This window comes from Theropithecus gelada, chromosome 1 (genome assembly GCF_003255815.1).
Source record: "Theropithecus gelada isolate Dixy chromosome 1, Tgel_1.0, whole genome shotgun sequence".
In the NCBI taxonomy this organism is placed as follows: Eukaryota; Metazoa; Chordata; class Mammalia; order Primates; family Cercopithecidae; genus Theropithecus; species Theropithecus gelada.
Window position 1 is genome coordinate 168,287,522 of NC_037668.1, and position 25,024 is coordinate 168,312,545.

General features: G+C 39.3%; 1 protein-coding gene across 1 annotated transcript in view; it reads right to left on the reverse strand.

Moving 5' to 3' along the window:
* Window positions 1-9,963: 9,963 nt before the first annotated feature.
* CRB1 (crumbs 1, cell polarity complex component) overlaps window positions 9,964-25,024 on the reverse strand; it is a 150,788-nt gene continuing 135,727 nt past the window's right edge. The window contains exons 12-13 of the mRNA XM_025397744.1: window positions 10,190-10,794; window positions 9,964-10,158 (exon numbers count right to left, since the gene is read on the reverse strand). Coding sequence (XP_025253529.1) covers window positions 10,579-10,794 — 216 coding nt within the window. The 3' untranslated portion in view covers window positions 9,964-10,158; window positions 10,190-10,578. The remainder of the gene's footprint in view (window positions 10,159-10,189; window positions 10,795-25,024) is intronic.

Genomic DNA, 25,024 nt, shown 5'->3' on the forward strand with positions numbered 1-25,024 from the left:
TGCTTTATAGACTCTGTGAGATATCTGCTTTAGGAGGTTCTATTTTGGTGTACATTGAGGTTTTGTTTCAAGATTTAAAACTCCTTTTAGCATTTCTTGTAGTGTTGGTTTGGTAGTGGTGAATTCTGTCAGTATTTGTTTGTCTCAAAAACACTTTTTCTCTCCTTCAGTTATGAACCTTAGTTTTACAAGATTCTTAGGATACAAGATTCTGATGGTTATTTTGTTTAAGGATGCTAAAGATAGGACCCTTGTGTCTTCTGGTTTATAAGGTTTCTGTCGAGAAATAGATTTGTCTAATAGGTTTGCCTTTATAAGTTACTTGATGCTTTTGTCTCACAACTCTTAAGATTCTACTCTTTATCTTTATTTTAGATAGCCTGATGACTATGGGCCTTGGTGGTGATCTTCTGAATTTCCCAGGAGTTCTTTGAGCTTCTTGTATTCGGAAGTCTAGATCTCTAGCAAGGCCAGGATAGTTTTTCTCAATTATTCTCTCAAATAAGTTTTCCAAACTTTTAGACTTCTCTTCTCCCTCAGGAACACCAGTTATTCTTAGGTTTAGCCATTTTACATAATCCCGTATTTCTTGGAGACTTTGTTAGTTTGTTTTCTTTTTCTTTGTCTTTGTCTGATTGGGTTAATTTGAAGGCCTTGACTTCAAGTTCTGAAATTCTTTCTTCTATTTGTTCTAGTCTATTGTTGAAACTTTCCCCTGCATTTTTTTTTTCCATATGTGTGTCTTTCATTTCCAGAAGTTCCATTTTTTTTTTAAATTTATGATATCTATTTCTCTGGAAGATTTTTCTTCATATCTTAGATTGTTTTTAAAATTTCTTTAAGTTAGTTTTCACCTTTCTCTGGTACCTCCTTGAGTAGCTTAATAGTCGACCTGTTGAATTCTTTATCTGGCACTTCAGAGATTTCTTCTTGGTTTGGATCCATTTCTGGGGAGCCAGTATGATCTTTTGGGGATGTTATAGAATCCTGTTTTGTCATATTACCAGAATTACTTCTCGGGTTCTTTCTCTTTTGGGTAGACTATTTCTTCCAATTGTTCTTGAATTTATTTTTTATTTGACAGATTGTTTTTTCTTTTTAATTTCTATTTTTTCCCTCTTAAAGATCTGACTTTAGCTTGCATTTTATTTTAGCCTAATTTGATTCTTGGTGCTTTTAGGGGTGAAGACTATATATGAGTTCCTTAGTTATAGAGTCTTTGTGCACCCACTTTTCCAGATCCTGAGTGTAGTAGTTACGTACTTAGTATGTGGGCGAGTTCACTGTCTCCTTTGGGGTTGGAAATGGCAGGGATCTCTTGAAACTTATCTCATTCTCTCATAATGTACACTTTATTTATTTAATTTTTCCCTGGTATTTTATTTACTGAGTTGATAATTAAGGCTTCAAGCCAATAGGGGCAGTATCTCTGGGTAGGCACTGCTTGTAGGTAAGGTAGGTGGGTAGATGTAATACCCAATGGTGGGCAGAGGTCCCAGCCTTGATGAAGGTGGCTGGGGGAGCTCTCAATTAGATGTGCTGAGGTTTTATCAGGGTGAATGGTGGGAGCTACCTCAGCTCCCCTGCTAGGCCTGCAGGAAAGCTATCCACCTCATAGTCTCACTCCTGCCCCAGTATACTGGCTCTTCAGATCAGAAAGTCACCTCTTTTCCTCTATAGAAATGTTGATATTTCAAGTAGGGAGGGATTGTGACTCTGCCTCTTGTGCGGGCCTGAATCTGTGGAGTGCTCCTCCCGTGGAGCTGTAATGAACTTGAATTGTTCCAGGAAGGCTGTCTTTAAGTGCATCCATGCTGTGTTCCCATGTGAGAAGCCTCAGATGTGACTGTAGTGGTCTTCTGGGGGGAACAAGGACCCTTCTCCAAGACCATTCATGATCACAGAGGCTGCCTGCCTGTTGTGGTGGAGGTACGCACTTTCCCTACTGCTCCCAGTGCTGCAGTTGTGTCTCTCTTATAAGAAACTTCCAACCAGCAGAAAGATCTAGAACTCAAGCCCTACTGTTCAGATTTTTTTCTCCCACAGTACCCTTTGGAAGTATTCCCTTCATGTGGTGCTCTCTCCCTTAGCTTAGGAATGGGACTTCTTGAGAGGTAGACTACAGTGATTGTTATTGCTCTTCTGGGTCTAGCCACCCAGTGTGGCTACCAGACTCCAGACTGGTGCTGGGGAATGTCTGCAAAGGATCCAGTGATAGGACCTGTCTTCAAGTCTCCCAGCAGTGGGCAGCACCCACTCTGATGGCATCACAAGGGATTCAGACAGATTGTGAGAATCCTTGGTTGTAGACAGGCTTAGTGAGCTGGCTCTCTCAAATGCTGGTTATACTAGTAGTGAAATTGTCACATAGATGAAGGACCTCTGGTTAGTCAGGGTGTTTCAGGCAGTGGTGTTAGCTGAGATCATGCAGCCATTTTCTCCTTCCTGGGAACAGTATTATTCTGTCAAGAGGTATTGTAAATGTGAGTTTGTTGGCCTTCAGTCACGAGGTTGCACTTGCAAGACAGGACCAGCTGCATTAGTAGCAGTGGGATTTGAGCTTGCCCTAAGTTGTCCAGGGGAAGTATTCTGGTTTCTCAGGCAATGGGTGCAGCCATAAAGCTCCCAGAAGTTTATGTCCTTTGTCTTAAACTACCAGGGCAAGTGGAGAAATACTGCCAGTTGTGGGCAGGGTTAGGTGGATCTGAGCTCAGACTTCTCTTGGGCAGGGTCTGCCATGGCCACTGTGGAGATGGGGGTGGTTCTTATGCTGCTGGGGTAGTGTTCCAAAGGGGATATATGTACTTGTTTTAAAATCCGATTTGTGTGTCCCAGATATGTTTGAATGATTCAAAAACTTGTGTTTTGAACAGTCTTAGGTGGGATAAGCAAGTGCTAAAAACCTTCAAGGTCTGGGCATCTTTGAAATTGTCAGCAAAAGAAGGATTTTGCTGACACCAGTTTCAAAGAACCTAGTCAAGGTTAAAGGAGGGGACTGACTCTAAAGAGATCATCAAATTCCCATAGAATTTTTAATTTTTTTTGAGATGGAGTCTCGCTCTGTCACCCAGGCTGGAGTGCAGTGGCGCAATCTTGGCTCATTGCAACCTCTGCCTCCCAGCTTCAAGTGATTCTTCTGCCTCAGCCTCCCGAGTAGTTGGGACTACAGGTGTGTGCCACCATAACCAGCTAATTTTTGTATTTTTAGTAGAGACGGGGTTTCACCATGTTGACCAGGATGGTCTCGATCTCTTGACCTCATGATCCACCTGCCTCAGCCTCCCAAAGTACTGGGATTTTAGGCGTAAGCCACCGCGCTCGACCCCTGTAGTATTTAATTTAACCTCAGTGATATCATACATGAGAGAATGTGAGAGTTGCAGAATTTAGGAGAGATGCCCAGAGGTCACAAGTTAGCTTAGTTTGCTTCCTAGTTTTAGATGGAAAAGGTAGCAAAAAAATAATTAAGACATAAAGTTTAAACTCAAAACAGAAAAATCAATGCTGAAAAATAAATAGCACTGAGAAAGAAAAAGTTAGATCATACTTCCTCTTCACAAGTCGCAAAGGCCAATAATGCTGAAATAAGAGAAAGTGAACTGGGTCGACTGACACTGATCCAGAGAAAATAGCTGAAGCTGCCCGAGGCTGTTTACACTAAGATGGCAGGGCTTTTGTTGCTAGACAGATTTTCACTGTCCACATCCCTATGTACGCCTCTAATTAGAGTTAAGTGATGCTTACCTATCTGGTAGAATCCTGGCCTAGCCAGGTTCTTGTCTGTGTGTCCTGAGATTGGACCATCCTTAGGAACAGGTGGAGAGCTTTGCTTGAATTCTCCAAGGGAGTAGGGAATGTACTTGGAAAGGGTGGTCTGGAATGGAGGGAGGCCTCTGAGGAGATGCAAGTGTGACAGTAGCAGTGGCCTAGTCTCCCACTAAACTCAGGGTTGCAGGAGCTGTGTTATCCTACAGTTGCTCCCTGGTGATTGAGAAGGGGCAGCTCTGAGATCCAGGTTGGGTGAAGGGAGCAATGCTAAGTTGTGCAGATGTTACTGGCCTAGGAGAGTTGATACGACGCAAGAGGACATCCTCACCACCCTTGTCCAGCAGTGCCCTCTGAAAGTCAGCCTGATGAGAATAGGAGTGGCTGATGGAAACTGCTGCAGGCCACCATCACAGCCTGGATGACTTACCAGTGCTGCCATTCCTGACAAGAACAGATACTTACAGAAGTCAGCTCATCACAAGACACTAAAGAGATTTCAATATTTAAAAATTTTCACTCTTCTCCAACATAAGTTACCCTTTTGACACCTTTGAGTCTTTTATAATAATCTCATCTCTAGACTAATAACCCTTAAGGGCAGATGTTAATCTACTGAAATGCTTTCAGAAGGTCACTAGAACTCTGAAAGTTCACTGGAACTCTAGTAAATATAAACAAATTTGATTTTTTCAGTAGGGTGTGTGTTTGGCCAGTTTCTTCAAGGGAGAAGTGGAAGAATTAATTTGTATTTCATTTTAAATGATTTAAGTTACCCTCTGTCAGTTTGGATGACGACATTACATTTTACTCTCTAATTGTGAATGACATTTTCTTCATCCTTTTTTCTCCCATGGTAAGGCCTCTGATTCTATCAACATGATAAATACTAAATAAACTGGCATAATTGGAATCTCTGATTTGGGCCATTAGGTGCTTCAGATAAACAGTTTATTAAATGGATGATTTTTGCTCTTGTTCAATTTGAGACACTTAAGTCCTATTAGTGCAGATTCAATATTTGAATGAAATTGGTATTTGGCAGTGGAGGGGTGGTGAACTGAAATCCATGTTCTATTCAGATCACCAATCAAGAGGACCGTCTGGCTTCCCTTCTGTTTATTGGAGAACCAATTATCAATGCATTTAAAAAATAATAAATACTTTTAGAAAAATTTGAGCCTGGGTTCATGTCTATATTTTATATGGGATATCTATATTCTGGACCTGGAAAACCTAATGACTTTGGAAACCCAATAAAAGAAAACTTTTATTATGATTTTTAACCTTTAATTAAGGTAAAGTTCAGCTTAACTTAATTTTTCTTTATGCAAAAAATATTTTCAAATTAAACTACTCCAGGTGGTTAGTGCTAGTTATTTATATTTTACAAAAAACAAAAAAAATCCCCAAGTGATTCAAATGTAGAGCAATTTCTTTTTAAAGTGGGCATTAGAAAATGGGACTGACCTTGAAAAATAGAGTTTTTGAATGATCTGGGAAAGCTAACCTAGAAGTTGTCTTGTGGACCACCTGCCTCATATGGTAAAAGACTTTTGCAACCATACAAAGCTGGATGTTGAGCATGTAGCTGAATAAACTAATTCATGCTGAAGCCAAATCTTTGACATGAAGGATTGAGTCAAAATGGGGCCCAGGAGCTCCTATGCTGTAGGAACTTTTCATAACACCTATATTTGCTTCCATTCAGTTTCCCTTATTTCAGCCATGAATGCGCTCAATTTTGAGCCAGGAGCCTCAAGCTGCAAACCATGAGCACCTCTAAAAGATGCTCCACTTCAAACTGAAAGATTTGGATTTGGGAGCAGTTTTCAAGGGGAGATTATTGCCTCCCATCCTAGGAGACCCTGTGATTGGTGATTAAAGCAGCTGTGCTCAGGAAGGCACTGCCAAATATATTAGACAGATGCTATTCCCAGGTTTCTGGAACCATGTAAAGCAAAGCCTGGGTACCAAATCATAGGATAATCGGTTTAAAATGGGAAACATGCATTTTTGTCATCACTATGCACAGCAGTAAAAACTCCACTTTTGCTGAAAGCAGGATGAAACTTGAAAAGTCATATTCACTCCAGATATGCCCCTGCAGAGTATAAAACCAGGTTGAAAGTTGGCTAGCTAATCATTATCAGAAGGATGATTTAAATCAAGATACATGGGCCAATATTTCTTGCTGTTAATGAAAAAAGATGATGGTGATTTTCTATCAAAAGTAGTTTAAGGAGTAACCCTAAAAGGGCCAAAAAAGCCATAATAATAAAGTCATCTCTACAATGTACAACCAAAAAAAAAAAAAACAAAAAAACCTCTGAGAGACCTGAGACCTTTTGATTTATTTCTGACAATTTCATTGAGGACATACAACTGGTGTGTACCATTTATTTTATTCTTACAGATGAATTAAATTCTTTAGTTGGATGGGGCCACCATCATGCGGCAATTCAGAGTTATGGGAATGACATGAAAAAATTATCTTTCTCTGCACAAAACCTGCTTATTTTACAAACACATTATAAGACAGATGGGAAGGAGGATAGGAGGAAAGTAGTTACCTATTTGGTTTGTCTGGCAGATAAAGCAGGAGGTGGGAGTGTAGAAACCATTTAAACATGACTGCTGCTTGTCATTTGTCCTACTAACACTTCATCTCATCTGAATAGTAATCATAGATGCTATGGATGCTATGTATTGTGTGCTTACTTGCAGTTAAGCATTTTCCAATAATGTTATCATGATGTGCCAGTGCAATACAGGTGTGATTCCCAGTTTTCAGATTAAGCTCAGATCACCTGAATGGGGCATTTCAGAAATTTAAAACTATGTTTCTTTGTCTGCAAAGGCTCGTGAAATGAAGATAAAAGTTTCACCCTCAAAGGCTGTTATGAGGTCTAAATGAGACATAATGCATTTAGTGCAGCAAGCTTAAGATAGTCTTGGCCTCTAGCGAGGGCTCAGTAAAGGATCCCTCATTGTTGTTATAGTAATCATTATTATCATTGCTATGATGCCTTCTAGTTCTACCTCTATTCCCTATTACTGTTACTCTTCAATTACTGCAGATAATACTAATTGGTAATGATAATAACAATTATGGCTACACAGGGCCAGACTGTGGGACCATGCCTGTCTCAGTCTCAAATAAGAGGATCTATTAAGCGGTGGTAATTTAGGAATAAAATAGGGGAAGTCTTGACAGCTGATTTAAGTCACAGTCATTTGTTATTTCCTGCTTGTCTTTGCACTCACTGTGACTACAGAAGCCACATGAGAGTCCACTTGAAGGAGGCTTCCTGTCACTCCTTGTAAACTCACACCAGATGTGTGCCTTTTACATTGGCTACCTTGGGCCAGGGTTCACCCTAGGGCAGGAAGTAGGCCGGCTGTGTCCACTTTACACCATGCCTCAAACCCTGCAAACAGCTGCGCTAGAAGGACTATGACCCTCAGCGCCTCCTGGACCTGCGTTTGGATTAAATGACTCTTCACCCTTATTTGCCATCCTGAGAGAAATCTGACATATAGGTGTCATATTTTGTTCATAATGTACTAGTTATTGTTGCTATGCAAACAAATACTGTATAGTCCACCAGTTCCCAGAGCAGCAGTTCTAAAAGCAAAGAAATCAGAATCAAAGAAGTACCTCATATTGCCGTATTCCTTAGGTTGCCTCATTGATGTGAATAATTGTGTTTAATTTATCTATCACTATGTAACAAATCACTCTAAACCCTAATGGCTTAAAACAACGTACTGTTTCTCATGATTTTGTGGATTGAGCTGGTGGTTCCTTTGCTGTTCTCATGTGGGTCACTAAGTGATTGCAACCAGCAGGCACGGTGACTAAGGCCGGGTTCAGCAGGGACACCTGGCTTGGCTGGGACTCTCTTTTGACATGTTATTTTCATTCCAAGCTTCTTCACAGTATGGCAGTCTGAGGGTCGCCTTCCAGGAGAGCGAAAACAGAAGCTGCAAGCCTCTTATGTCTGGCAGAGCACCATTTCCATGGCATTACGTTAGCCACAGCAAATCACAAGGCCAGCCCTGATTCAAAGGGAAGGCAAACAGACTCCTCTTGATGGGAGGGGTGGCAATGTCACATTGCAAATAAGCATGAGAGGAATTGCTGTGGTGTTTTGTTGTGGTCTTTGAAACCAATCCTAACACAAATTTTGAAAATGCAGTCAATTAAAAAGCTGCACCATCATTGATTATGCAGATACTATACTTTTTCACTAAAACAAGGTCTACATTGTTAAAGATAGTTCAGTACAAATACTTCATGGGGCCAATTTGGAAGCATTCTTAACGTTAGATATTGAATATTTAGCTTTTTCAAAGATAAAGAGATCTGGCTTGCTGGGGCAGCCTGTAAATGTCCGTGTACTTGAGTGTCCACATGGAAAGAATCACTCATTTATTCATGCCTGCATGCACTCACTTATCCGTGTATTTGGACATACATTCCTATGCAAAGCTCTAAGCTAGATACTGGAATACAGCAAATACTCAAATTAAGTAAGCCAATAGAACCATTTTATATCCTGTGATCTTTTTAGTTTGTATGTGTGTGTATGTGTGTGTGTGTGTTTAACTCAGCTACTTATTTTTTCAAGCATGAGCTCTTTCTTTTCTTTTCCATATGAACTTCTATTAAGAAGTTGTATCGAATGAAATGCAAAAATAAATATAGCTCATGGTATACTTCACATGTAGACACTGGAGACATGCTTCTTCTTGAACTTACACTTAAAGCAATATTGGATATGGATAAAAAAGCCTGAGATTGAGTAATACATTAGATAGGCTACAGAGCCATGATAGTTTCATGACCAGTGCATCCAGTGACAGCCCACACAAATCTTGGGCACTTTCGGATTTCTCTGGTGGCAGGCACAAATTTGAGCACCATTCATTCATTATTTGTTAATTTATCCAGAAAATAGTTATTGTGTTTTCCCTATGGGTTAGGCCTGTTCTAGGTGAGAGATACTGGAGTAAAAAAAAAAAAAATAGTTCTTATCCTCATATAACCTAAATTCTAGATAGAGAAAATAGAGAACAACGACAACAACAAAATACGCAACCTCTCAGGGGGTGATAAACAGCATGGAAAAAAATAAAGCAGAGTTTAAGGAAATGAGGAGAAACTATCAAAAGAGATGGAGAGGGGATAGACAGTGAGGTTAAGAAGAAAATCAAGATGAAATGGTGTCCCATTGTGTGGAAAATATTTCAAGAGGAGTGACAATTCTTTCAAATGCTTCAGAGAGGTCAGGTAAGCTGAGGACTGAGGACTGGACATTGTGTTTGACCATGTGGAGATCATGGAGCGGTGATGAGAAAAGCCAAATTAGTTTAAGTTCAAGAGAGGATGAGAGAAAAGGAAAGGGAAACCGAAAATACAGAAAACTCCTTTGTAGATGTTTTGCTGAAAAGAGGGGTTGAGGAATGGGGTGGTTACTGGAGGCAGATGAGGGCCACAGGAGATAACTTTTTTGTGATAGGAAATAGGACAGCATGTTTGGTGCTGACAGGGATGCCCCAGGACAATGGGAAAACTGATGACGTAGAAGAGAAGGGAAGTTGCTGTAATGATATCCTTGAATAGTTGAGATGGATGGATTCTTCTAGACTAGACTTAAAAATTCATGTCATTAGACATGTTGAGCATATACCCAGAATATATAGGCATCTATTCTTAAATTTTATTTATATTCTACAAGAGTAGCATGTTTCATATATTTCAAAGCACATATAAAAATATAACCAGATGCTTTGTAGAAAAAAATATAAAAATAGAAGCCCCAGCATTTTCTCCAAACACCCCATAGTCTTATACACATTCTCCTTAAAGTGCACACATTTAACTTTGGAGTTCTTACCTTTAGACAATGTCACTGTTTGGCACTGGTTTACCTAAAAGCAGTTGGAAGAAAAGAACTTGATTTTTCGAACTTGAGAATATGAGTTTTCCTCCTGTTTTGATTTCTATCTAGGAAGCATTTTGACTTAACCAACCCTTTTCAAAGAGTAATAATTTTAAAATGTAACCAACTTGAGATGATTTAGTTAAAAGATCTAATTCATAAACAGGTTCTTCAAATGTTCCTAGAGGTTACTTTTGTCACACGTAATGTCACAAAAATGCAAAAAGTACTCAGAAAGGAGAACAACCAGATTTCGATTTTTATTTGTTGCCATTGGGTCACTTTTTTGAACCACAGGTCATTCCCATGGCTTTCTCTGAATCCATGAATGAAGGACAAAAGTATACAGAAGTATCCCATCGCTGGTATAAAACAATAACCTTTGACCACATGATAGGAGAAGTGAGAAATGTAGCCAATTTTTTATTGTAGTTTCTGTGTAAACATATGGCAGAAACTACAGTTTCTGTGTAAACATATGGCAGTTTACACAGAAACTACAGAAAGTACAGAAACCTAAAATGAAAACTAAAAGTTGTCCCCAGGTTGAAAAGAGGAAAGAGTTTCAGTGATAGACACTGGAGCTTTGCTCAGAAGACTTCATTCTCTGGAAGATGTTTTTGCTAATTATAAGGCTGAAATTAGTGGCACAGACTTTTTTCGCGATTGGGTGATATAACATAATAAAACAATGGTGTCGAGTGGAACCACTGTGAAAGTCTTTAAGGTGGTTAAAGGAATCATTCCTGTAGTTCCAGTGTAATCCCGGTTGCAGATTAACATCGTCAGGTATGTCAGAGACCCCTGAAGTACAGTCATCACATTCACAGTGTGTGGATCCCCATCTTGAAGGGACAGAATGCTCTTAAATCAGTCTCTCCATCGCAGGGGGCGGCATCAAGTTCCACATTTCCACTCGGGAGCCCTCCTTCTCCTGACGGCTGGGGCTGTAGGTTCCCTGAGTTGCCCTTTTGTTGGAGGTGACAACAGAAGCAACAATGGCCAGCAAGAGGATCAGTAACAAGGCGAGGGTCACTGAGCCAATAGCGGTGAAAATGTCCGAGATCAAGTCATCTGCCAACTGGAAAGATTGAAATCATTGGGATGCGCACTCTACAGCAAAGGCAAATAAATATTCAGGACAATGGAACTACCCAGGAATGAAGACCAACCAGAGCAAGCTGGTACCACTCAGTACTGTAAAAAGACCAAAGTATTAAAAGAAAGATTTTCTTATTCTCAAATCATTTGCAAGTGATCATATATCTAGCATCTAAAGTCTACAGTCAGAAAATTTGGCATGAAATATCTACTGTATTTGCTCAGTCTCTTAATCTCAGTGACTGAGATCATTCACGTAGCAAAAAAGGCAAAAGATGAGCCCACATTTATATTTGTAAAATGATTCTAGATCTATAGCCACGTATTATTCATGATCTCTTTCCTCCCTTGCCAAAAGTTCTGATTTGGGACTGAAGAAATGGTTGTTTTACAGTTTTGTTTCGTTTTGTTGTTTGGGGAAAGGAAACAAATTAAATTAGTTCGGTCTTGTGGGAAAAATTCTTGAGACAGAGGGACTGTGACACGCTGGTTTCGCCCAGAGGTTTCCACAGGAATCACTGATTCGGATTCGACACGGCAATTGAATGGTTGTAAAGGCGCATGCGCTTAACGCTGACTCCAAGCATCTAGCAACAGAAAGCGGCAGGTAGAGCCCTGTCAAAGGGAGCTGGATCCTGGGCTCTCAAAGTTGGTATTTTACACAGTGGTTTGATTAATGTTAATCCCAACGTGTTTGCAAAACACTCTTTAGCAAACCCGAACTCTATCAGTTTAACAATGGGTAACATGAAACTGGGACTGAGTTGCATAGAAATATTAAAGACAGAAAGCAATTACTGTTTGAATTTTTAAACTGATTTTTTCAAAGACGTATTTCTGTCAGAGTAAATCAGGAGAAAACTCTTTTACCTTCTCATTTAGCTTTCTCTAGGACTCATCCCCACGTTACCAAACCAATCTATTACAAATGAAATCTGTTTAACATCCTAGAGAGTTTAAGTATCTTTTCTATCCTTAGTCTCTGCTTTTTGTTCCCTGTGTCTTGGTTTAAATTATTATATAATTAATATAATATTCTAATATCTTCATATCATTGTCTGGGATCTACTCACAATAAGCCTTGCTCAAATGTGGTTCATTAGTTTGTGCATTCATTCAGCAATACTTATTGACCATTTACTGAGTATTCACTGAGCAAGGAAATGAAAATACCAAGACAAATACAAGTTTGGAATCTGGAGCTCAAATTCTGGAAATAGGAGAAGTGGGAGACACACACGCACACACACACACACACAACCATAATACATTACAGATAGGTGTTATGATGATGTGATGAATTGTCTTGGGGCGCAGGTGGAGCAAGATTGGAATGAGACATGATTGTCCTTTGAAGGATTGATGGATGCTCAAGTACTCCAAGGAGGAAATTCCACTTTAATGAGACACTCTCAGTGGCTCACACCTGTAATCCCAACACTTTGGGAAACTGAGGCGGGCAGATCACCTGAGGTCAGGAGTTCGAGACCAGCCTGGCCAACATGGTGAAACCCCATCTCTACTAAAAACACAAAAATTAGCAGGGCGTGGTGGCGGCTGCCTGTAATCCCTACTACTTGAGAGGCTGAGGCAGAAGAATCGCTTGAACCTGAGAGGCGGAGGTTGATGTAGCAGACATCATGTCACTGCACTCCACCCTGGGCGACAGAGCCAAACTCTGTCTCCAAACAAGAACAAGAACAAAAACAAAATATAAAAGGCAAGAAGATACAAAAGTCCTTAGAATTTAGGGAAATAGTAAGAAACCCAGTGTGACCGAAGACATTGACCATGAATGTGTATGTTTGAATTGGGAAAGGATGAAAAGAGTTGGGGAGAGGAAATACTGTAAAGTAGAAGGATCTTGTCAAGAAATGTGAATGTCACACTGAACTCAGACTTTTTCCTGTAGTCAGTGAGGAGCCACTGAAGATATTTAAGCAAAAGCATGACCAGATAAGATCTGGTAACAGGGTGGAGGATGGGAGATAGTGTAGGTGGGGAAGAAACTGGAGGCAGAGCAGTTAGTTTATCTTATTAGTCATGATAAGAGATTAGCTAGTTCTAAATTTAGCAAAGGAGTGAGAATTGAAGGGAAAGAATGGTTGAGAGAGATTTCTGAGGTATATTCAGCATCACTCCGTGTCAGACTGTGTGGGGTAGTGGGGAAGAGAGGAAGGATGAAGATGGCTGGTGATACCACATTAGATGAGCAGGTGGATTGGGATGTCAATCATTGTAACTGGGTTCACATGAGGAAAAATTGGGTTCACATGAGGTTTGTGTAGGAAGAATCTGAGGTCAGGTTGGGAAAAGCTGGTCTTAGGTGCCTTGGAGACATTCAAGAATATAGTACTATTAGATCATTAGGAACACATTTACGACCGCATCTCCCCTTCACAATACTGTCAAAAATTCTGGGTTATGGCAACTTTTCATCCTCCAATGACTGGAGCTTTTGAAGTAAAGCATGTAGAATTTGAGAGAGTTCAGTAGTTTTTTAGAAAAATAGTTTATGTCAACTAGAGGGCAAGCTCTCCATCCATACTGTCTGGCCATGCTTTTGTAAATAATTATATGTTTTATCAATAAAGATAACTCTGGCCTGGGAAAGAGGAACAGAACCATAGAGTTGGGCTTGAAAGGTCAAAAGGCTGGGACACAGAAGGGCAGATGAAATCTGACCAGCAAAACACCTTAGTACTATCCAGTGATCTTTAGAAAATGCACACTCTTGTTCTTAGATGTTGATTTCATCTTAATCGGTCTGGTAAATCATGTCATCTGTTGGAGGAAATGGCAGTTCTCCTGGATGAGAGAGCTGGGAGTGTCCGCACCCATGCACACAGGAGAAAAATCATTTGGTTTGTCTCCGTTTTCTAAACTTTTCCAGGCCCTTTTCTTCTCATTCAGCCTGAGATTGATTACATTGGGTCAACTGAGGCTGCCTAGATCCTCTCATCTGCTATTCTGCAACAGGAGAGGAAGAGGGACTCATGGGGGTGGGTCCTGAGTCCTTGTTAGTATCCCAATTCAGGTGGAACCAGAGGGCTGACCTGTTTCACGTATTTTGGGACTCCTGAGAAACCAAGTCCTTCATCTACATTGCTTTGCTGTCCTTAAAAATGTGATAAAAATAAAAGAGCAAATTCAAGACCTGGATCCAGCCCCACTTCTGCCAGTCCTGGCTGTGTAATGAAGTGGTTAAGAGATCAGTCTTTATAGGCAGAGACCTGGGTTTGATTCGTGGCTCTGCCAAATACTTGTGCAAACACAGCGAGTTGTTTCACCTCTGAGGAACTCATTTTCATCACCTATAAAAGGGAATATTAATATCTATTTCAAAGGATGGGACCAAATAAAACACAAAGAATGCAAAATACAAAAAGCACAGCCTATAGGAAGTTCTCAAATACATAAACATAGTAGTAGTCATTAGTATACCATTTATCATTATCCCTAATTCTACTTGCTTTTAAAAGATAAACTAGAATTCCTTCAGGACCTTGCAGTATGACCAAGGGAGCAAACCTACAAACCCAGTATTGCAATTCCCAGTCTCATATAAAGTTTTTGATGAACGAGTTCCCCTAACTGTATCAAATAGGGCATGTCATTAAGCTTTAGAGTGAACTGAATGAGTAGGGTTTTGAAATCGCCTCTTCAGGGCCCTTTGCTTTTAAATTCCCATGGTTGAAAGGCTTTTTTTTTGTTCCACTATTCTTCAACTGTGCTTAAAATATACAGCACTAGGATGGATCTTTTGATAATTGAAAGTGCTGGGACACATGAACTGACGATGGAGGCCTCCAGGTGCAGGACGAGATTTAAGGCCAGCCCTATTTGGATTGGTTGTGCTCTAACACTGTGCTTTTGAATAACCTTTTCCTGAAAAGACATACCTCAAATTAATTATAAATATCATGTAAAGTTGTTTTTTTCCCTAAAAAATGACATGCTGCTATCTGTAGTCAGTTATCATATTAACCACTTTTTAAACATGTATATTGTATATATGATTAATTTAAACTGTGATTACTTTGAACTCCATATCTGCAGAATAAAATAAATAGATGTTTCATTTGTTCTCCTCAAAGAGAATTTATTCTGAAACATTAACTGGGTTCTGGCCTATATAGGACCCAAGCAAGGTTATGCCGTGGTATTCTATGGTGAAACCGTCAAAACCTATTTTGAAACTTCCATCCTGATTATTGTATGCTGGAATGTCGTAGCACTCTACGTTAATGTGTGTTTTCCTTTTAATCCCAGAAAAGAAATTTCATACTGTTTCTTCTGAAGGGGAACTAGAAACAGCATGCACTTGCTAAGCAGACAGAAAGGGATTTGAATCCAGTTTCGCTACTTGTTTAGTATACTTAGCCGATACTTACTGTTTTCTCACTTCTCTCAGAAATGTCATAATAATGAAAGAGAAAATTCAAGGCCTGGGATGTAGCCCTACCTCTGCCACTCCTGGCTGTGTAATGAAGTGGTTAAGAGTTCCACTCGCATACCATTTTCCCACAGTATATGTAGACTAAGTATACTAAACGGGGACAATAATTCCCATGTCTTAGAATTGTTCTGAGAATTATAGCATTCAGTGGATAAAGAGCTTCTCATACGACATACACACAGTACGAGAACTTTGATCCATGTGGTTGCTCTTGTTTATTACCCCGAGTGACCTTCCCCTGATTGATTTTCTTGATCCTGTTTGGATTTCAGAACTCCTACCATCCACTCAGGGCCGAACTTGTGAACAAGGAGGTGCTTCGGGTTATCACTCTCACTGTGCTGATGTGGCGCTGGTAGAAGGATGTGCAATCTGGGCCTATCAGAATCAACTGTTACTAATTGCTTGAGAGTTAAACTAATTTGGAAAACACAAAATGAGCTGGAAATAAAAGAAATGAGACAAATTCTGTTGTCAGCATCAGGACCTATCTTTCATGATATTTAGGGCCAATGACAGCATTTGAAATAATGTGAAGACAATAAACATATCAGAAGGAGTCCTGAAAAAATATGAAGCATTGCAGGATGTTTTGGAAAATATAACCTCATACTTCCAAGTGAATGGAGGTGCAAACATGAAAGCTTTGACTTCAAGTGAGGGAATTCAAGAACTAACGGTGCCACCATCACCCCCCCTGAGGTCCTTTCTCTCATCCCTGCGTTTTATAAAACCAACAGAAGTATGTTTGTGGTTAAAAATGGAGACAATATTTGGGGTTAAAAACTGGCTCCTGGAAAACACTACAGTGCAGTGAATTACTTCAAGTCTTTCCTGGAATTCAGTTGTATGTATATCAGTTACATAGAAATATGTGGAGACAGTTTAAGATGGCAAGTTAAAATGTTTGAATGTGCCAATTGATTACAGGTTACATTCCAGCTTCAATATGTGCATTTCTGAAACTAGTTGTGTCTGTGTGTGTATTTAGTGTTACATCGAATAACCAAGTAAGACCATTATGTGCAATTAAGAGAATTAGTGATTCATGGAAAAATTACTTTAAACACATTGTGTCTTTCACATGCCAGTTAGAATATTTATCTTCCGTCTACATATATAAAGCAAAATAAAGGCATCTCTTGAATGCTCATCCTCTAAATTTTTAAAAAAAGGAATACAACTTCGAAGAGCAGTTCTTGTGAATTGCTATTCTGACAAGTAGATCGTCAATTTGGTGGATGGTAAAAACCTCCCACACAGACCTCAGTCCTTGAACTATATCTTATCAGTGAATTGTTAGAAACGGCTGTTTCCATAGTAATATTGAATATGTGCCAAAACTCTGTTTTTAAAATTAATATTGCTATAGCAGCCAATTTTCAATCATAAATACACTGTCCACTTTACAGTCATAAGGGGAAAATAAGGTATTAAAAAGCCAAAAGACAGGACTCGGGAAGTGTCCTGGGATAAGGAGGAGGCTATCCAGCCAGATGCTCCTTTCACCAAATAAAAGGCTTAGGAATGTGAAGAAAGGACGGCGATCAGAGAGCCACCAGGCACCTTTCCCTCTAAGCAGCAGACCGACAGCAGGGTACAGGGGAGGGAGGGATCTGCACTGCATGCTGAGTATCATTTTCTCCTTGGCACTGCCCCATCTCTTCATCTGGCTGCTCTGCTTCTCCCAGAAAACAGATAAGCTCCCACTGGGATTGCTGAGAACAGAACAATGGTGAGCTACGGCCCCCTCCAAGGGCTGTAAGACTGCAGTTAGCAGGGTTTGAAGTCCTTGCTGGAAAAACAAGGAATCCAATATAAAGGATTTTTCATTAATTCTCACCACGTGATTACAATTTCTTTTAACTCTGCTGATTGGGGGTCATCAAAAAGCCAGGGGAGGAATAACTGAGCTGAGATGGGACCGTCCAGGGAACCACAACCTGGAAGATGCTTCCTGGGAAGCTTCTGATATGATTTCCACACCAGAAGGAATGGTATAGCTACAATAGGAAGGAAGAGGCTAGAACAGCTACTGTGGAAATTTCTTGTGGATACATTGGAGATAAATGAGAAAAAAAAAAAAAAAAACTGATTTAACATAAGGATATATATTTGGAATTATAGTTCCAGGTTAAACAATCAACCTCTTAACATTAACTCAAGCATGACATATTTCCTCTTGTAGACCTTTAGGGAAAGCGCCCAGTGACACTGAGATTTGACATGTGCTGTGACATTGGTCATAAATAGGCAAGTTTATTCCTGCATTCAACAAATTGTGTAATCACAATGCTAGCTAGAAGTAGAGTGCTGAGCCAAACAGTCCCTGGCAGGAGCCAGTATAGGCATTGGATCCGTGAAAATAAGTATCAAGCAAAAGCCCTGATAATTCACAACCTCTCTCCTACTTAGGATACCAGATTTTAGGCAGAAGCACAGATGCAGCTAGAAGTTTGAGGACATTGCTTTCATATTTTTCTCTCCATAAGCAGGTGGTATCAGTGATAGCATTGTTTTCTTTGGAGCACATGGCCTTGTGAATAAAAATTATCGCCTTGTCTCATACAAGAACCAAATCCGAGCAGCTCAAACTGAGTTATATTTCATTATGCTTTGTAAATTTATTGTTGAAAGATAATGGCCAGCCATTTCTTCTGACCCTGTGTCAGTGGTTCGCCAGATGTTTTTAACACAGAAGATGCTTTAATTCTCCTAATAACTCAGCTAGGTAGGTGTTACTATTTGCTGTCACCTTCTTCAGGAGACCTTCACTGACCATCCTCTTTGATTGCAATCAGCTTTCATTCTCTCAAGTACGCAGTACCAGGTGAAGTCTATAGCGTTTATGTCTGTCTCCTGCTGTAATGGAAGCTCCATTCAGGTGCAGATATTTGCCTTCCTTGTTCCCAGTTGTTTCCCTGGCACCTGGAACAGCGTCTGTTCCACAAAGACATTGCAGACTGCCACTTGGCAGAAGAGAGTTAAAAGTTAGAGCTTGTCCAGCAGCATGCAATGAGCTATTGACTTTATCAACACAGAGCTTCTGCCTCTTGGGATTTTTAGCTAATAAAAACCTCAGCATGTGTCCAGCAGAGGAATGGAAGCAGCAAGGGGAGGTGCCATCTCCGAGGTGATGAGGCAGGAATTGGTGTGGCAGGTAAGGAATAATATGACCAAGGAGCCAACCAGACATGAATACAGTTGAGCATTATTCCTTTTTGTAAAATCAACAAATAATGTGTTTGTTTTTACCTTTTCCTCCCCCTCGTATCTAGAATGGAAACATTATCAAGTGACACAATCAGGAGCTGCTAGTGGGGATTAAAAACAAAAATAAAGGTAAAAAATAAGCCACAGCCAGCTATCATTTGCTACATGCGAATTAATTCTTTTTGTTTCTGTTAGGTGAACTACCGGACATTAGCTTGGCCTATTTTGGTCTCAGAAAAGCTATGTGGACATTCATGCTTCTCTCCCTTTTTTTCTTTTCTTCTCTTTATTTCATTTTAGAAAACAGTGGTTGCTAACTAAAGATTCAGAGCGTGTAACCCATTCAGTGCTATGAGCTGCAAGCACTTGTAGTTTTCAAAGCACATCCTTTTCATCTCTTCATTACTCTATTCCCAGACCCATTTGTAACCAATTCCCCTACCATTCTGTTCAAATTTCTCTCTTCTGCATTCCCACAGTCACAATCCTGGCCCAAGGCATAACTGTCTTCTCCCTAGGTAATTCATCTATCCTCTATACACTTATTTCCTCCAGAATCTACATCCTCTATCCAGCCCCACAGAGAACAATGACCGTACTTACCTGACTAGGAAGCCCTGGGAACGAACTATATCAAACCTATCCATATCAAATATAAATTGCTAATTTCAATTGTATTTCTTTGTTTGTTTGTTTATTTTGAGACAGGGTCTCACTCTGTTGCCCAGGCTGGAGTGCAGTGGCTCAATCTTGGCTCACTGCAGCCTTGACTTCCCCGGGCTCAAGCAATTCGCCCACCTTGGCTTCCCAAAGTGCTGGGATTACAGGCATGCGCCACCCCACCCAACAATTTTTAAATTGAGCCTCTTTACTAATGAGTCCCATTTCCTCATGAGGGTCACCATCAGTTGCAGCCTACTAGTGCTGGGAGTTCCAGCAGAGCAACTCTCTTTACCTGTCCCTTTTCAAACAGGAATCGCCTGCTCTTGCCAAACCACTTCTCCATCCTGAAACATGCCGTTTATTCAATCATGCCTCTCCTCTTCTTAAAAGACAGTTCAAACTTTCTCTACTTTGCAAAGCCTCTCTAGGGAAGCCCATGTGACTCCACTCACCTGTGACTCTTACACAGCAATGTCCAGGGCCAGCACATTTTTGAGAAGAGCTGTAGCTAGGCCTGCCTGGCATAGCATATGCACATGAATGTGTAGCTGTTGTTTAATGTGAGTTAAGCCAAATCCATCCCTCCCTTAAGCACTCTAAGGCATGACTATTCGTTACTCTGGAACTTTCCAATAATATAAAACGCAGTGCTTTGCGCAAATGGCTGATCAATTGTTACTGACTCACACACTTGTAATGCTGATTGCCCTGTTTAACACATTATTAAGTTCTTCTCAGTCATAAGAAGAGTTCTGTATAGCCCAGAAAGTTTGTTTGTGGTGAAATTCATTCATTCATTTATTCATGCTTTCATTTACTTACTTAACAAATTATTACCGAATGCCTTCAATGTTTCAGACAGCATATTAGATCCTGGAGATATGGAAGTAAAAGGCATAACCATTATCTTTAAAATAATTCACTATTTAGTGGTAGTGCCTGGGTGTGGGGCAGCTATATAAACAATTACAGTTCCATATGGGTGGTGTTAGTTTAGAGGTGAATATGAAGGAAAAACAAGGAGAAAGGAAGGTGCCTCATGGCATCTCTAAGTTTCTCAAAGGAAGTTGCTGGGAGAATGAGGTAAAGAAGTGTGTTTTAGGCTGAAGGAATCACCATGATCCAATTGCTTTAAGGAGAACAAAAAGCATGCCTGTGGTTCTGGGACATTTCCTGCATGCCTGCAAAACTTTACAGAAGGGTAACTCCTTATGCAGAGCCACAAATGGAGAAGAAATAGAATAGGAAGTGGCAGACAGCTCATGTGCCAGGGAAGTGTTTACCAAAACTGGGCATGTAACCCATCTAGATACCATGTCAAGAAACCTGACTTCCTCTCTCTCAGGAGGGCCAGAATGGAGGGAGCAATTTCATGTGTACTCGCTGCTGGTCCTTTCCTAGCCTGATGACTTATATCACTTTTTCTAAACATAGTAGCTTCATTATTTCAGTTCCCTTTTTATGCATCTGCTGGGTCCTCTGCTAACCTGCATTTTGTAGTGCAGAAAAAGATTGGAGTTTCTTCATATCCCATTTCTGCCATACTAAATAATTTTAGAAGACAAGGGATAAATATGCCAATTGATTTTATACAGAATTCCAGAAGCAAGAGAATATTCAGTGGCAAAAGGAATAAAAGGGCAGGGGACAGTTTGAGGTAAAAAAGGTACTAAAAAGACATGCCAGCTGATGACTAAATGCAATTGATTGTATCCTGGATTTAAAAAATCTATAAAGGACATTATTGGGACAATTAGGAAGTCTGAATATGGATAGTATATAAGATGTTAAATTTCTTGAATACGATACTAGCATTGTGGTTATAGAAGGAAATCCTCTTTCTTAAGAGACACTAAAATACTTAGTGGTAAAGTGTCATGACATCTGCAATCTACTTTCTAATCACTGAGCAAAAAAAAAAAACAAAAACAAACAAACAAAAAAAAACAAACATGTATAGGGACAGAGATAAAGCAAAAGTATCAAAATGTTAAAAAGTTGGTAATCTGGGTTAAAGATTTACATGCATTAGTTGTAACTGTATTTTCCAATTCTCTTTAGGTTTGCATTTTTTCCCAAGCAAAATGTTGGAAAAGTAATAATTTAACAAACACTTTTTATAAAGAAAATAGTTCCTCCAACCCCCATATTTGCAGATCTTGCTTCTTCCATTACCCCTTCCTTGGCTATTCCAGGCCTTGCTTATTTCTCTCTGCTCTACACTTTTATTGCACAATAAATCTTACTGTCATTGATGGTCTTATCTCCTCTACTAGACACTAAGATATGGATCACATCACATGTTAGTTTCCTCACATATTTGGCCCTGACCCTGCCTGCCTGTGCCTTGCACGGTGTTGGACACACAGTGGGTGTTCATGGACTTTCTTATGATTGACTGGTGTCACTGCTCTTAACCTATAAGCCGTACCTCGGTTCTCTTTTCATTCAGATTTCTTTCTTCTTTCCAACTTTCTTCAACTGGTTAAAAGCTACTATTAATTCATTCTCACATTAGGCAGAAAAAATAATACAGGATCCCTGACATCCCTACGGCTTATCACATATCCCTTCAGCAGAGGTAATCTAGTCTGTGTCATCATATTTATTGCCCCCAAATCAAAACCAGTTGCCAAAGTAATGAAGGTCTATTGGTTTGTATTGACTTAATCCATGTCAGAGGAGCTTTAGGAGCATATAAGGATAATTTGACCAGCAAAAGGAAAGCCATAAAAATGATCAAAAAGCCAATAGATATGCTGAGAACACCAAGCTTATTTTGCTGAGGATTTATGACCAATTTATCAGAAAATTATTTGGTCCAAGCCTACATTCGAATAAGTCTCTCAGTAATTCAGTAAAGATTCCAACCTCTGAAAAAAAATAGCCTCCTATAATGAGATACCCTAGTAACCCTAACTTGCAGCACATGTACTTTAATTTTCAACAGTTGTGAGACTGCAATAAATCCAGCTTTTGAATCACTAGTCCCATTTATGCCTCAGACCTGCATTAAATTACTAGAGCCTGAACTGCCTCAGAGCAGAGCCAATGCATCGTCCTTTCAACCTGCATAAGTGTTGATTAATCAAATAGGGTTTAAATGTCGGATATACCCCAGATGGTAGCAGTGCCAACTCCTGCTGTGTCTCAGCAGAAGTAGATGCCAAATCACCAGACTCTGCCACACATGTCAGCTTTGCCCCAGTCCCAACTTTGGAGGTTGTATTTTATTGACCAGACTCAAATTGGCTTCCCCTCGTGTAGGTGATAAAGTGTGGCGTCAAGTCACCCATGTAAAATATATTATTTTAACTTTGACAGCTTGTCATTGAAGTCCTTGTTTATATAATCTATTGTGCCATTTACTCTATTCTTATTTTAAAAAGCATAGAAATAAAAACCTTTCTTTTAGTGTTTCGCTGATGAATGTCTATACTTTGTACCTTCTCTTAAATAATCTCAAAAGTAGCCATTTCTATTGCCACTGTCAGTTTACATCAAATTATCAGACTTTCAGTTTCGAACTCTGCCTAGTGGAAGATGAAAGACACACATCATGCTTTAATGGGAAGCCTTTCACTTCACAGCCTTCTCTCTTCAAAATAGTTTGAGACTTGGTATGTCTAAACAGAGATGGATCCTGTGAAGCTGAGAGGCTGATCAGATCCCAAGTGAACATTTCTAAAACCTATGAACTCAAAGCAACTTAAAACACCAAGCAACCTGACAACCAGCAAAGATAGAAACCTTCATATTATGAGGATTTATTGAAATAGTATTTAGTTTTAGAACTAAGGTTTCTTTCAGAAGTCAGTCTTTCATAAGCCATTTGGTGAAAGTCTATAGGTTTTAAAGTTAGCAGAATTTAAAAACAAAACAAAACAAAACAAAACAAAAAAACCTTATGTATGACTTTACTAACAGTTCACCTAAATACCCCAAAGCACAACAAAAACGAAGATTAGGTTTTCATTTGTATTGAGGAATCTAAACCATTTATTCTTAGAGGGGACAAAAATAAAGTCTAACAGCATTTTCCTATTAGTTTAAAAATACTGCTGAACTAAAATTGCTCCATCTCTATGTATAAATTTAGCACAGAATTTAATAACCTACTATAAAATTAGATCATACAATAAAGCTAAAGTGAGTATTTTATGCTTTGCGATCTCTAAGTCTGTGTTATATATGGTACGTAGGGTAATTATGATATTCACAATGACCACATCTTTTTTTGAAATAATAGTTTGAGACCCTTGCCCAAGGAAAGGTGGGAAGTAGAAGTGACAAGAACTGTGTTCCTTTGCTACAAAAGGCTCAAAAGACAAATTGCATGACAAGTTCTCTTCTCCCTTAGCCACTGGTCAATTTTTGGAGACTGTTTTAATAAAATGAAGATCAGGTTATCTGTTTACTAAGCAGTTCTCACATCTATTTAAGAAAAAAATGAGATAACCTGGATAATGTGCTTGATTATATTTTATTTCTATAATTTGCTATTCATACTCTCAAAATACAGTTTTTTTTCTGAATAATTCTTGTCTCATATTTGGTTTCGTATTGACATGAATTATTTACATTATTTCTGAATTTTGAAGTAATTGCTTAGAAAAAATATTCCTCTTAGTGACTTAAATAATCTGAAACAGGGAAATTTTATTTTTTTTTAACTCCCAAGGAGACATAGAATTGAGTGTTCAAACTATAAACTAAGCCTCTTCAATTTTGTGGTGCAGCACAACTCTCTCTACTTTTTCCCATACCCCAAATAACACTCCCACTGCCCCTTTAAAAAAAAATATTTCCCTTGGGTCTATAACTTTTCTATTCAATCACCACTTAGATTGCTTGTCCTCAGGGATATGGCTGAGTTAGGAGCCTCAGGAAGAAAACCATGATTAGTCACTAGGCTTGAAAAATCCTCCCCAATCCTGTTTCCAAGGATTGATGCCAATTCTCCAAACGTGCTCAGTGCTCATGTTCTTTTCAGGGTCATTCTGCTTGTACAGCACAGATTAAACACACAGCCTTAGTATTTTCAGTGTTGTGAGGAGACGCATTTACATTCCACTGACAGTGCTGGGTGTAAAAGGAAGCCATCTGCTGTGATTTAGCAACACAAGGAGGAGCTACAACTTTGACAAGCGAGAAAGAGTTGCAGCATAGCTCAACTCAGTCCCGGTCCTCTTTGTGAGGTGGACCTGAGCAGAAATCACCTCAATATTCAAAGGCATTTTTATTAAGTCGTTCTAAGACGTTGGTCTTCTATTAAATGTTTCAATGTTCTCTTTCACTAAAATTCGTTTGCTACTATTTGTTAGGGTTCTTTTACTAGTTTCAGGAACTCAGAGTAAATATATAAATTCTACGACAAAGATGAAACCTAGGTCTTTGATTCTTTGAGCTTCCTACCCAAGTAGTTAATCTTTCCTGTATTTGGTTCATTTTCTACACTGGGATTACCTGCAAAATACATTAGAACTAAAAGGTGGAACATAGGGATATGGAAAAAGTAACTACAAGCTGAAGATTTAATATTTTCTGGCATTTTACATGCCATCTCTTAATTTTCACCACAATCTAATGATACAGAGATTATTGCATATATTTAAAAGATGATTTAAGCAATTCATCCAAAGGCACACAGTTAGTAAGCAGCTTAGAATCCAAATTATCAGGGCTTGTTTAATTACGCACAGCTGCATCCTTAGAGCACTATATAAATGTAACCCCAAATCTACCCCATAATTTCAACTGTATTACCCTTAGTTGGCATATTTGCAGACTGAAAGAAGAGTAAAAATCGTTATTTTATATTTCAGGTCTCTTACTGTGCACAGTGCTTATGTAACCAATCATGCTTCTCTGATTA